Source organism: Pogona vitticeps, chromosome 1 (assembly GCF_051106095.1).
Source record: "Pogona vitticeps strain Pit_001003342236 chromosome 1, PviZW2.1, whole genome shotgun sequence".
NCBI classification, from domain to species: domain Eukaryota; kingdom Metazoa; phylum Chordata; class Lepidosauria; order Squamata; family Agamidae; genus Pogona; species Pogona vitticeps.
Window position 1 is genome coordinate 240,859,894 of NC_135783.1, and position 12,210 is coordinate 240,872,103.

Consider the following 12,210-nt stretch of genomic DNA (forward strand, 5'->3'; position numbering starts at 1 on the left):
TCGGAAGGATGGAAGGCTGAGTCAACCTATCCCATAGAGTCACACTTGTTCCCTCACACTGACTCACTGGATCCTACTGCTCAGATTTCCTGCCCTACTGCTTCTCCCTCTAATAGAAATCCTGGCTCTGAGATTTGAGACCAAAGCCTTCCTAGATCACCATGAACTTACAACAAGAACTTGTGTTGGAATCTTGGTATCATCGAATTTAACTGATTAAATGCTTCATATCTTTTGAAACTCGGCCAGAATTTTTCTCCAGCTCAGACAGGAGCCCACAATCCTGGCAGATAGGCTGTCTCTTGGCTGCAGGGGCTTGCTTGATCTTCTGAAATCATATGGAGTAATGTGGTAGGTCTTGTGCAGGTGGTTAAACTGAGGAAGGCAGAACAAGGGGAAAGAAGTGGCTCTGTGGCTGTTTCTGTCTGTTAGATCAGAGGTCCCCAACCCCCTCTGGTGCCAGTCCATGGCCTGAGGCAGACAAGGCCACAGAGACAGACCTCACCCCCATGCACTCCCCCACACACAGCCTGTTTGTACTTCCACGAGTGCAAGCACACCTGCACGAGCGCTGCCCTGCCCTTTGCGCATGTGCGGGGGGGGGTGTGCCTCGCCTTCCCCAGCCAGTCTGCAGGGCTAAAAAGGTTGGGGACTGCTGTGTTAGAACACAGACAGCATCCTCTGAAGATGCTGGCCACAGAGACTGGTGAAACATTAGGAAGAAAAACCTTCAGAAGACAACTGAACAGCCTGAGAAACCTAGAACAACAATCAGATCCCGGCCATAGAAGGCTTTGAGAATACAATAACTGTCACCTTTGGGTGGTGGCTCCACTCACTGCTGGCTTCAGCTTCTCCCACCACCAATGATTTGGAGGACTTCAAGAGATTATCCCCTATGGAAAGGGATTTCTCACTTCTCTAAATGGATCAGGAATTCTTTGCTCTCTGTTGCTCAATCATATTGTAGAAGTTGCTTCTCTACTTAGATCTTCAAGAAGAGGGCGGATTGTATTGGAGAAGGGAAAAACCTGTATCAGAGTAACAAATCATCCCTATGTTCAATTAACTGCTTCTTGTGCAGTTAAATAACAGAATGTGATGCAATGTACACACACACAGTTTAAGATGCTAGCCAGCTTTTGACCTACTTAGGCCAACCAGTTTTGAGCAAAATTGGGGGGGGGGGAACACAAAGCTGTACTCTGTGTTTGAAACAATGAGATGAGATAATTTTTATTTAATTATTTTTAATTCAATTTTTAATTTGGAAACCCATTTCACAATGGGGAGACGAGTTCCAAGCTTTCTTCATGGTCTATGAATGGGGACAAATCAGTCTTCTCCTTGTCACTGTGTTCTTTCTGAGAGGCAGGGAGTACAGTGCCTTGCTGGCTCTTGATCCCCTGGGTGTTGGTGAGAAAAGTGCCCCCCCCTGCTCTGTCATCCTATGGGCTGTGGCAACTGGAATTTGGAACCAAATGAGTTGATAATGAAACTGCATTGAGCTCAAAAAGTAGTCAAATTTGCCCTCAGTGAGCAGGAGGAATAACTCAAGATGAGTTGTTAGGATTGATGGCTGAACAAACTACACTGCAGAAGAGATCTGGTAGCCTGATATAGACCTCATTTCCTTTCAACTCAAATTTTACAGTGCAGAGTCTCACTGGGAGGAACTGCTCAGTTTTATAAGTGAACCCAATCACAATGACGCCCAACATAGGGCAGTTCTGATGGCAGGAAACCAGGAACACAAAAGGCTACAACACACTACGGAAAGACAAGAGAAACTAATGGAAGTGTTGGTGGAACAGCAGAAAATGTCAATGGGACAAGTCTTGGAAAAGGAAAAAGAAAATGATGAAGAAAAAGGGAACATGAGAAGTATGTGGGTAGCAGGACCAGCGCCTATACACATTCAAAAAATGGGACCCGACAATGATCCGGAGGTGTATCTACACACCCTTGAGAGGGTAGCCACAGCCATGGGGTGGCTTAAAGAACACTGGACACTCATTCTGACACCATGCCTCACTGGAATATTGCAAGAAGTAGTAGACAACTTATCACTGGAAGAGGCCACGCAGTACAGGATGGTAAAATCGGCTATTTTAAACATACTCAATTTGATGGAAGAAGCTTACCACAAATGGTTTAGAGTTAAAGATGTAACCTGGGATTTATCCTTGACTGTTAACTCAAAGGATGAAAGCCAATTTAATTAGATGGTTGAAACCCAAACAGAAAACAAAAGATCAACTCTTTGATGTGCTAGTTATGGAACAGTTGGTCATAACCTTGGGGAATAATTTGAAAAGCTGGGTGCAAAAGAACCATCCGAAGTCTTTGGAGGAGGCTGTCTGCCTAGTGGAGGATTTTTGTAACACGGAAGAATATGGACAAGAAAACTCCACCCTTTTTCTAGAGAAAACCAGAGGGCGGGACAAGATGGCAACAGGGAATTCTCAGGGTGCAGTTCCATGAGGACCTTTCAACCCAAATGCATTGCAAGGAGGACATGGAGGTGGTTTCGAGTTGGGAGGAGCATGACCAATAAGACCGATCACCATAGACGCGAGAGTCTTTGAGGCACCGAACAGTTGGTGAGGGAGGAGAGACAAAAGGTGCATTTGTTTCAGCTGTGGACTCGAAGGACACCATTGGTGTGAGTGTCCAGACATTGACTGCTCATGGGTTGGATAGAACATGGTGATCATGCAGGTCAAAGGGTCTGAACAAAGTGGCTGGGAAGTAGAGGCTCGTGTTAATGGGGAAAGAAAAATGGCTTTAGTAGATACGGACTGTGGAAAAAACATTAGTGTGAAGCCTAAAAGGGGGCCAGTTGGTGAAAAGTCTGTTGGTAAAATGTGAGGAAGAACCTAAAGAAACTGATTTTTTAAATGGGGCATCACGAGAGCAAACATGATTGTGGCAACAAGACAACTTGACTCTACAAGATGCTTTGAGTAAAGCTCAAAGGGAAGGGACAATAGAACAAGGGATATGTAGGGTTTGAGATGCAAGAGAGAGTGTTATATAGATAAAGAAGGAACAAAACAATTAGCAGTGACCCAGAAATGGAGAATGGCATTAATGCAATTAGCACATGATGTGCTAATGGCAAGACATTTAGCTGCTCAGAAGAGTATACCCCGCATATTGCAAAGATTCTGGTGGCCAAGAATAGGTGAGGAAATAGAAGAATGTTGCAAAACTTGCAAAGAATATAAATAAAAAACTCAGATCAGGTCAGGACCTGATGCTACTCTAATATCCATGCCTTTAGTAGATCAACTCTCCGACAGGATAGGACTTGATATAGTAGGACCTTTACCGAAGTCTGTCAGGGGTCCTACACACATTCTAGTTTTAGTAGATTATGCTACTCGATATCCAGAGGCCATTCTTCTTCGATCCACAACTCCCAAGGTATTGGCCAGAGAAATGATTCAAGTGTTTTATAGGTTAGGTTTTCCAAAGGAAGTATTGACCAAGGTACTAATTTCATGAATCAGACCTTTCAATGCAAGTTAACATAGCCTTTTGCTGATGATTAAAGAGTCAGTCATACGATCCACTCTTTGTGCTATTTTGTGAGCCTTGTGGCATTTTGAGTTAAACTGGTATGATTTTTAAATGTTGAAGATCCTGGAGGAAGCTTTTGTGAAAGTTACAGAGAAGCTTAATGGTACAAATGAACCAGGAAAAATCTAAATAAAGTTAATTTGAATGGAATCACTATCGTAATGTCCATACTTATAATAATAATGTGCCATTAAATCAATTTTGACTTACGGCAACGTTTTCCAGGGTTTTCCAGGTAAGGAATACTCAGAAGTGGTTCACCCTTCCCTTTTTCTGAGGGCACCCTGGGACTTTGCAACTTTCCCAAGGCCATGCAGGCTCACTCTGCTCATAGGAGGCATTGTTGTGGGGAATCTAACTCCACAGCCGGATACCGAAACCACTGAGCTATTCAATCAGCTATAGTATCCATACCTATGTGTATTTATTTGTATTGCTGAGACTGAAAGGTCACTGCTATTCTGCTGGGACTTGGGCATTCGTACTGCAAGTGCTGAATGCTGAATGAAAACAGGAGCTTAGTCGTACACCCCTTGCTCTGGAAACTCTGCCACCTGACTTTTTAATTCGAGAGTCATCATTTCTGGCTGAAGCCCGGGCTGTTTAGTTGTCTTCCTGTGTGAAAACCAGAAGAATCGGCAGACCTTTTAATGTAACTTTTTTTCCTGACAGTGACACTTATTTACCTATCTAAATGTGTGTGTTCTTGTTGGCAGATATCTGTGTCCTCCTGTTCTGTCCTAGAGGGAGGTCCTGCCATCTCTTTCATTGAGACTGCACTGCACCTTCTGATAAGGCCGCTAGGAGGCACTTGAGCCCTGAAGGAATCAAAGCTTGCCCACAACTGCCAGCCACTTGGAAGGGGTGTGGCCACACAGAATCTAGGAGGGAAGCAGTGTCTCACTATGCTATGATAGCAAGAGACTTCGACCTGCCCTGGAGATGAGCTTTTCTTGATGCTGCTAGACTCTTCGGTTCTTTCTGTATGGCCAGGGATCATACCACAGAATCTGAAAATGAGCTAGCTCTTGCCATGGGGATGCTCATTCAAGAAGGATCTGAGAAGGTCTCATTCACTCTACATTAGTGGATGCCATGGGAAACGGTGCAACATGAACTCTGCACATGGCTAGACAAGGTGGACCAACCCATAAAAGGTTAGTGAATGCCTCTCAGACATTTTATTTTCAGAAGGAGGGAAGGAACAAGTAAATTAATAAACTCAGATAAGAGTAGGTTGCTTTACTGATTTAGATGCCTCTCCATTTATGCACGTGTGTGGAGTACAGCTCCCTGTGAAGCCAACATGGGGAGCCTTCCGTCATGATCCTACACATATCTACAGAGATGCAAGTCTCACTGAGTGGCCTATTCCCAAAGTGACCAGATACAGGATTGCAGTTTTATTCATTCTGCACCATTGGAAAGAGCATTCTTTCCCTGTCAGCAAGCAAGGATACTAAGGGTTATCAAGGATGGCTGTTAAGGAAATTTACAATTGACTAACCCTGATCACTGGTACTCTGTGGGTCCCTGTACATGGACTTTCAAATGGTGAGACTTGGAACTGAAAGGGCCAGGGTATATAAGGCAGCAGTCTTTTACAAACTTGCTTGGAAGTGAGTTCTACTTAATATACTTCTGTGCTGATCTGTTCTCTATATATACTGTATTCAAAAGTGCTCTCTCTCACACACAAATGTACACACGTGCAGATTCCTAAGTTTTCTAGGAACTTTCATTTTTCTTTAACAAGAACAAATTTAGTATCCTGCCTGCTTAACTGTAACAAATATTTAACCATTTTGAAATGTAAGATTTCTGGTGCTCCAAGTTTCACTCGCTGCTAGGAAAGTGAAGAGGGAATGATACTGGACCTCTGGCACCCCACTTGCCAGAAACATAATCCTCCTCTCTCTTCAAACACAGACATTCATGAATATTTCCCTCTGTTAGTAATTTGTTTACAGGTTAAGTGGCACTGAAGCTTGCAAATAGTATGTTAACCCTTGACATAACATCTTCTAAAACTCTCGTCTTCATCTGAGCATGCATCCATTAGTGTGAGAATAGCCCCATACTTATATGTAGCAGTAAGATAGAATCAAAATTATTTCTCTGCCCACTTACGTTTCTCTCAGTTCTCTTCAGTCAGCTACCTCTCGTCCTAAACTACATGAGAGAATATTGTCCCCTGTTACACGTGGCCCCTGCCTTGTACATGAATAAGGCTGAGAGATTACCTAACTGGGTAGCAGATCGTAGATCTTAGAACTGCAGAGCTGGAAGAGACCCTATGGATCATCGAGTCCAGCTCTTGTCAGGGAGGCACTGTGGGCAATCGAACTCCCAACCTCTGGCTCCACAAGACCTGAACCACTCAGCTGTCCAATAGTTCTACACATGCTGATTTCATTCACAAGAGGATTCGCTCTGTACGGTGCCCAATGGAATATAATTATTATTTTACTTATTTAAAATATTTTCACCCCACCTTTCTCTTTAAGAAAGACCCAAAGTGGCTTACATCACTAAACGACAATATTTAAAGCTAAAAACAGTGAGTATTCAAATACTAAAAAAAAGATCAAGCAAATGCCACACTAAAAATTGTAAACAAAGTCAATACACATTCAAAGCAGTAAGGAAAAACAATCTACAGTACTTAAAAAAAAAAACCAAATCTGCCGCAAATCTTTTACACAGTCATTCCTAATCCATGTGATGGTTGGATAAGGACACAACAAATGCCCTAAGAAAGTGCTCACAAACTGTGTGTGTGTGTTTATGTGTCTGTGTTAAATTTTAGCATCCTGTCTCTAGCCTTGAATCCCCAAATGATATCCTGCTGCAGTTCTCATCGTTGCTGACCACAGGCCATGTCCTTTGCCTCAGCATGGTGGATTGGTAGTGCAGGGGAATCAAGCTCAAGGGAAAGTCATGGAGACTTTCAAGAAAGGCACTTTACTCTTTCTCCTCAACCTTGGCCTTATTTTTTTTTCTGATGCAAATTCTGAAAAAAAATGCTCAAGGGGGGGGTGTTCTTCTGAACTGAAAATACCAAGCCAATTTACTTTTAAATCTACAAAGTGTTATCCAGTTCTTAGAAAATAATAGTTTTAACAGTGTAAGAAGCTGGCACTTTTGTCTCTGGATAAGTAGCATTTTGTTTCACTTGCGTCATGCTTATAGTCCTCAAATTCAAAGTCTTTCTCTCTCAACAGGCCCGTTTCCTTTGCCTTCAATTCTCTTGAGAAAAGCCACAGGGCCCCTCAGTAAGGATGGCTACTGCTGGCAATTATGTTACAGTAATAGTTTAATTGACTTGTGTTATAGACAACCAGATGGTTTAGAGTCTTCCTCTAATTGCTGGGTGCCTCTTCTTTATGAGCTTGTTAGAATAACATTCCTGCTCCCTTTTAGCAACTATTGTTGGTAGAGCAACAGCAGTGGCAGATAATGTTGTATATTTTCCTTCCTTCCTTCCTCCTCCCACCCCCTTGCCCCCAAGTTCATGATGCTTCTACACCATTAGTTTGCAGCAGTTGCTCTGCAGCCACTGACCTGTTGTCACGTTGGGTGGAGCTTGCAGATGGATGGTTCCTAACATAACCCATCAAAAGGTTACTGGGCAGCTATTTTGTCTCTCCCGCCTTTGTGGATGTACTTGGTTAGCAACAAAACAAAAAGAGGAAGGAAGCATTAGAAAAACACAGCTGAATTACAATTGGAAGAAAACAACATTTGCTACTCCATTCCCTGGTAAAATCCCATGAACCAGGCAAGGCAATTGCATCTGGAAGCATCTTCTGGAAGCTCATTTTCTAATGTAAAGCAAACAATAACAGCCAAACTTTGGGAGGTTCTCCAGCCTTGTCTGGATCTGGACATTCTCTGTGTATGTTCCCATATACACATCCCTCATGGATGGGTGCTCAAAATCTGGTCTCTAAGCCTTCAAATGCAAATTTTGTATGACAGTATGTTATCTTTCAAAAATAAACAAAACCCAACCCTCCAAAATCTGATTCCCAAATCCATAACCCTCACATGGCAGGAAGGTCAAAGGTCAAATGCACTATAGAGTTCACAAGGGTGAGAAGGTCTCAGCAAATGAAGTCATTGTGTCTTACTCATTTTATTACTCAAGACCAGAAATCTCTATTGTTGAGGATTGTAATGGTGCCTGAGAGGTTGGTCAGTTTTGGTATGCTTGCAGAGTCAGACCATAAATTTTGGAAAAACCTTCTCCTCCCCCATGCCCCCTCCCCTGCAGCCTGCTGCAAAGAGTATTTCCAGCCCAAATTGAAACACAACAGTGTTTCTTCAGTTATGTGGAAGCATCTGGTTTTAAACCACAGCAGTGACATTTTTCTTATTCATTATTTAAAGAAAATCTTACACAGCACTCCAGTGCCTTAGAATCTTTTTTTTTCTAAAACCACTTTTTGAAAGTTCCAGAATCCTATTCTGAAGTTTAAAAGCTGCACCCATATATGTCAGCAGTGAGCAATTTGTGCCACTCCAGATGGTAGTGGGAGTGAAACTGACCAGTCCTAGCTGTTTTAGCCAGTGGTAAAGGATTATGTACAGCAACATGGAGGGGGGGGCACTGTTTGGGTGCATCCTTTCCAGAGTTTGCTGTGGGACCCCATGGCTGTCAGCAGGCCTCAGTAGGCAAGACACCAATTCCATCTCTAGAAGCTGTGCACTTGTAACAGGAAAAGAGTGTTTATTCTAACACAAGCTTGCCTCAGTTCACATCTGGCACGCCTGTGGGGTTGTGTTTCGTAACTGTTCACTTGGGAGATAGCACCATTTTGTAAATCTTTGGCCTGCAGTGCTGAAAGGTTTGCACTTGTGAAGAGATAATATTATAAGATAGGGAAATATGCCTTAGCCTTAGTGTGTCATCTGACCAGAGTCCTCTCTAAAAAATGAAGAGGCCAAGGAGGGCTGCAGCTTCCTCTGCAGTGCACCCAACTAAATTTACAAGAAAGAAAGAAAAAGAGTCACTGCCTTTTCCTGGAAAGGAGAGAAAGTTTGTTTGCTTGTTTGTTTGTAGTTAATAGCATAGTGGCAGAAAAGAGTGGATGAATTCCTGTTCAAGGCACAGGGCACATGCCATTGAAGGGAACAGGCCTCCCAGCCTGAAGGGCCCTAAAACGCCACCCAATGATCCAGGCCTAACAAGATCAACAGCCTATTGAAATATATTCTTTTTCACAGTTGATAGATTTTGCCATGACCCCGCTGCTAGACTTCACAAGTTACCAAATAACTGGATCTTATTGACACAACACCAGTTTCATGTTCTGCTGCATCATGATTACTCAGTTTTTCTCAGCTGGAGTGATTTCCTGACCTTCTGATTAATTGATCAATAGCTAATAAATGCAACAGTGTCAGGGAAGTCACTGCACCAACTGCACTCACAATTATTTGGACAGGCAACGTAATTGCCCAGCTACCTTTCCTTTGTTTTTCTTGAACAATGACACTGAGTGTTTTCTCATTTCTTTTAGGAAGTCCGTTTTAGAAAGAAGATGGAGCAATCCGATGGCCAAGCAAAGAACAAGACACAAGAGCTCCTTATAGCCTGGCTCTCCCAGCCCCTATCTGTCATCATTATTCTGGCCAACATCTTCCTCATCCTTGGCATCCTCTTCAACCGCAAGCTCCATGGCACCACCAACTGGTGCTTCCTCAGCCTACTCTTTGCTGATCTTCTGGCTGGGTCTGCCCTTCCATGTATTCCTAAACTTGCAACTGAGATGAATCTGAAATATTATCCTTGCTTCTTCACCTACCTGACACCTAACTTCCTTTTCCTCTGTTTATTAGCCAACTTGCTGGTAGTGCACTATGCCAAGTATGTGTGTATCATCCACCCGTTGCACTACCAAGCTTCCTGGGTGTATCGGTGGGCTTTTCTCTATATACTCCTGGCCTGGACTGCCCCTTTGATCTTTGCATGTCTACCACTGGTTTGGAACCAATGGGGAACAAATAAAAACTGTTCCTTTAAATCTGTCTTTCCCAAGCCATACCTCTACCTAGAGACGTATGGGTTACTCATTCCCTCCATTCTTGCCATGTCCTTTATGTGTATCCAGATCCTGTGGATTGCCCGAAAACATTTGAAGGACATTAAGAACCTTCTCCATTCAGTAGCTCAAAGCCAGGCCCCTTCGGAGCTGGAACAGCAGCTGGAACTGAGGAATGTTAAGAGTATTGCCAGTGCATCCATCATCTTCTTGGTCTGCTGGGTGCCCTACATTGTTTGCTTGAATATCTCTCTGCTAGCTACCACGCCGAGTGTCAGCCAAACCATTCGCACTATTGTCACCTGCATAGGCACTGGCAGTGCAGCTGCAGTACCCATCATCCTCAGTTTTGGCAACCACCAGTACACACAGTTTTGGAGGGACTTGGCCACCAAAGTCTGTCAGGGCTGGAAGTGCAAGCAAAAGCAGGCCCAGCTAAATGCCAGCATGCCACGTGAGAATATTTGCATGAGAGAAGCACACCTAAGAGAGGCACCAGGATGACACCTTTTTGGGGGAACGGGTACAAAGTCATCAAGCTCTTCCCAGCAGCATGGAAAAACAGAGCATAAAAGGAACTGAGTGCCCATCAAAGTGGACTTAATGCAGATCTTTGAGTCACTTTTTTCCTATAAGCCTGGTGGCTAAATAACAGATGGATTTCTTGCCTCTAGATGGAGTCTCTGGGAGGAAATCAAATTTCTCAGTAATAAGCATTCCTTTTGTGTTGGTCCGACACCGTACTAAGAGATAAACCAGGTTGTCCCATCAAGGATCTATCTGGTTTCTTCAAGCTATCTGAACTTAATATGGCTTGATTCAACAGAATCCTCAGGATCTCTATTCTGTGCTTAGCACTCACCTAGGTAGAACTACTGTAGTGGTTTATATGGTGACTTGGGCTCTCTGTCATTAATAACAAGAACATTGAGACAGGTTTGATACTGGAGTTTGAAAATGTTACATATTGGGACAATAGCTTCTAGAATCTCTAAACAAGTATGTCAGTGAAAGTTATCAGTCCAAAAAAAGTAACTTTCCCCATGTCTTGCTTGTATTGGCCCCCTGGAGAAGTTGCCTTCCATCAGACTAGGAAACAATACAGAATGTGATAAAACCACAACAGTTCATAGCATCATACAGAGTGTCTCTATTATTCCTTTTGTGGGGTGATGTAGACCCTTGTGCTTTATGACTCCACAATTATGAAGGTAGCATTCCACTAGTCTTAAAGCTACAAAAGCACCTAACATCTGCCTTCAATTCTTCTTCAGCAAGCTTGGCATCTGGAGTTAAAAATGAAGTGTGAGGTTTTTGCTGTTTTATGTTTCCTTTGAAATAGGGGATGTCTAAGTATTGGAACACAATTGGATAACTGTTGTATAACAATTCTTGGTGAAAGGCAGAAGCTGAAACACAAGCAGCAGATTTGATTAAACGAAGCCTATTTCTGTGAACGGATGAATTTGTAACTTGTTAATTTGAAATCTCCAATTTTTACAAGGGGTTATATTTGGGCCTTTTCTACTGACTTTGTACATTTTACTTTGATGTCATGGAATGTTTGCGTAAATATTATTATATTAAAAATGACTGATCAGACTACATTACTGATATACTATAATCAGATCCTTCCACCACAATCAACGGCATAGCCTATCTTTGCTCTCATTTTTAGATGCTGCATGTAGACTGGCAAAACCAGTGGGATCCAGCAGTGCCTTACCATATCCTGATAAGGACAACCCACCAATGTTGGCTGAGAGCCATCCTGGATTTATAGGCAATGGGTTTTGCTGCATTGTTTGCTCCAAGGAGTACATTAGCTGTTCCTGATCCCACTGAGCTGAGATGATGAGCCCATTCTCTCCAGCATTTGACAGATGAGAACTCATAAATGTTCCATTAAGGAGCAAACTGCCTTCAGGAGATGCTGGGCAGGAGAGTGCTGGCTAGCACACCCTGCAAGGGGAAATGCCAGGCTTGGATCACACTGCTTTACAGAACACTCCTAGGACACAGCTGTTGCTGTGAAAAGCAGCAGTTCATTCAAAAACCTCAAATAAGATTATATGAGAAGAGAAGGAGTGGAGATCACAAGATGTGGGGTGTGGAAGTTTCAAGCTGTAGCAGCAATGCAAATGGATCAAGCCTTCAAAAAGTGTTGCTCTTTTCAGCATGCAAATCATCTATGTTGGTGGATCTCTTTTATCTGTGGCTTCTGAGAGTTCAAATCCAAAACAACTGGTAAACAAAACCAATGAACTATATTAAGTGGAGGAAGAGACCAAGACGAGGATGTGGTCAGCCAGATGTTTCTTCCCCTTCTTAATGATACTGGAATTAAGGACCTAGCAAGGGAGGGGCTGTCTTTAGAAAAGAACAATCACAGCCTCTTGATTATTATAATTGATGAGGCTGTGTGAGCAACACTTACTGGAAGAGATCAGACAGAAGGGAAACACAGACAAATACAGTAACTTTAGTGTGAAAAATGCTTGGACCCTGACTGGGTCTGGGAGTTCAGAGAACTGCACTGCCATTCAGAGCAAATAGTACTTGGCTGATGAATAAATAG

At 42.9% G+C, this 12,210-nt stretch overlaps 1 protein-coding gene across 1 annotated transcript; it reads left to right on the top strand.

Annotated features, from left to right (window-relative positions):
• The first annotated feature begins 4,602 nt into the window (after positions 1–4,602).
• On the top strand, positions 4,603–11,239 carry GPBAR1 (G protein-coupled bile acid receptor 1). The gene is made up of 2 exons (XM_020804971.3): positions 4,603–4,742; positions 9,111–11,239. Exon 2 carries the CDS (start codon positions 9,132–9,134, stop codon positions 10,134–10,136), a length of 1,005 nt encoding a protein of 334 aa, XP_020660630.3. The 5' UTR covers positions 4,603–4,742; positions 9,111–9,131; the 3' UTR covers positions 10,137–11,239.
• Positions 11,240–12,210: the final 971 nt, after the last annotated feature.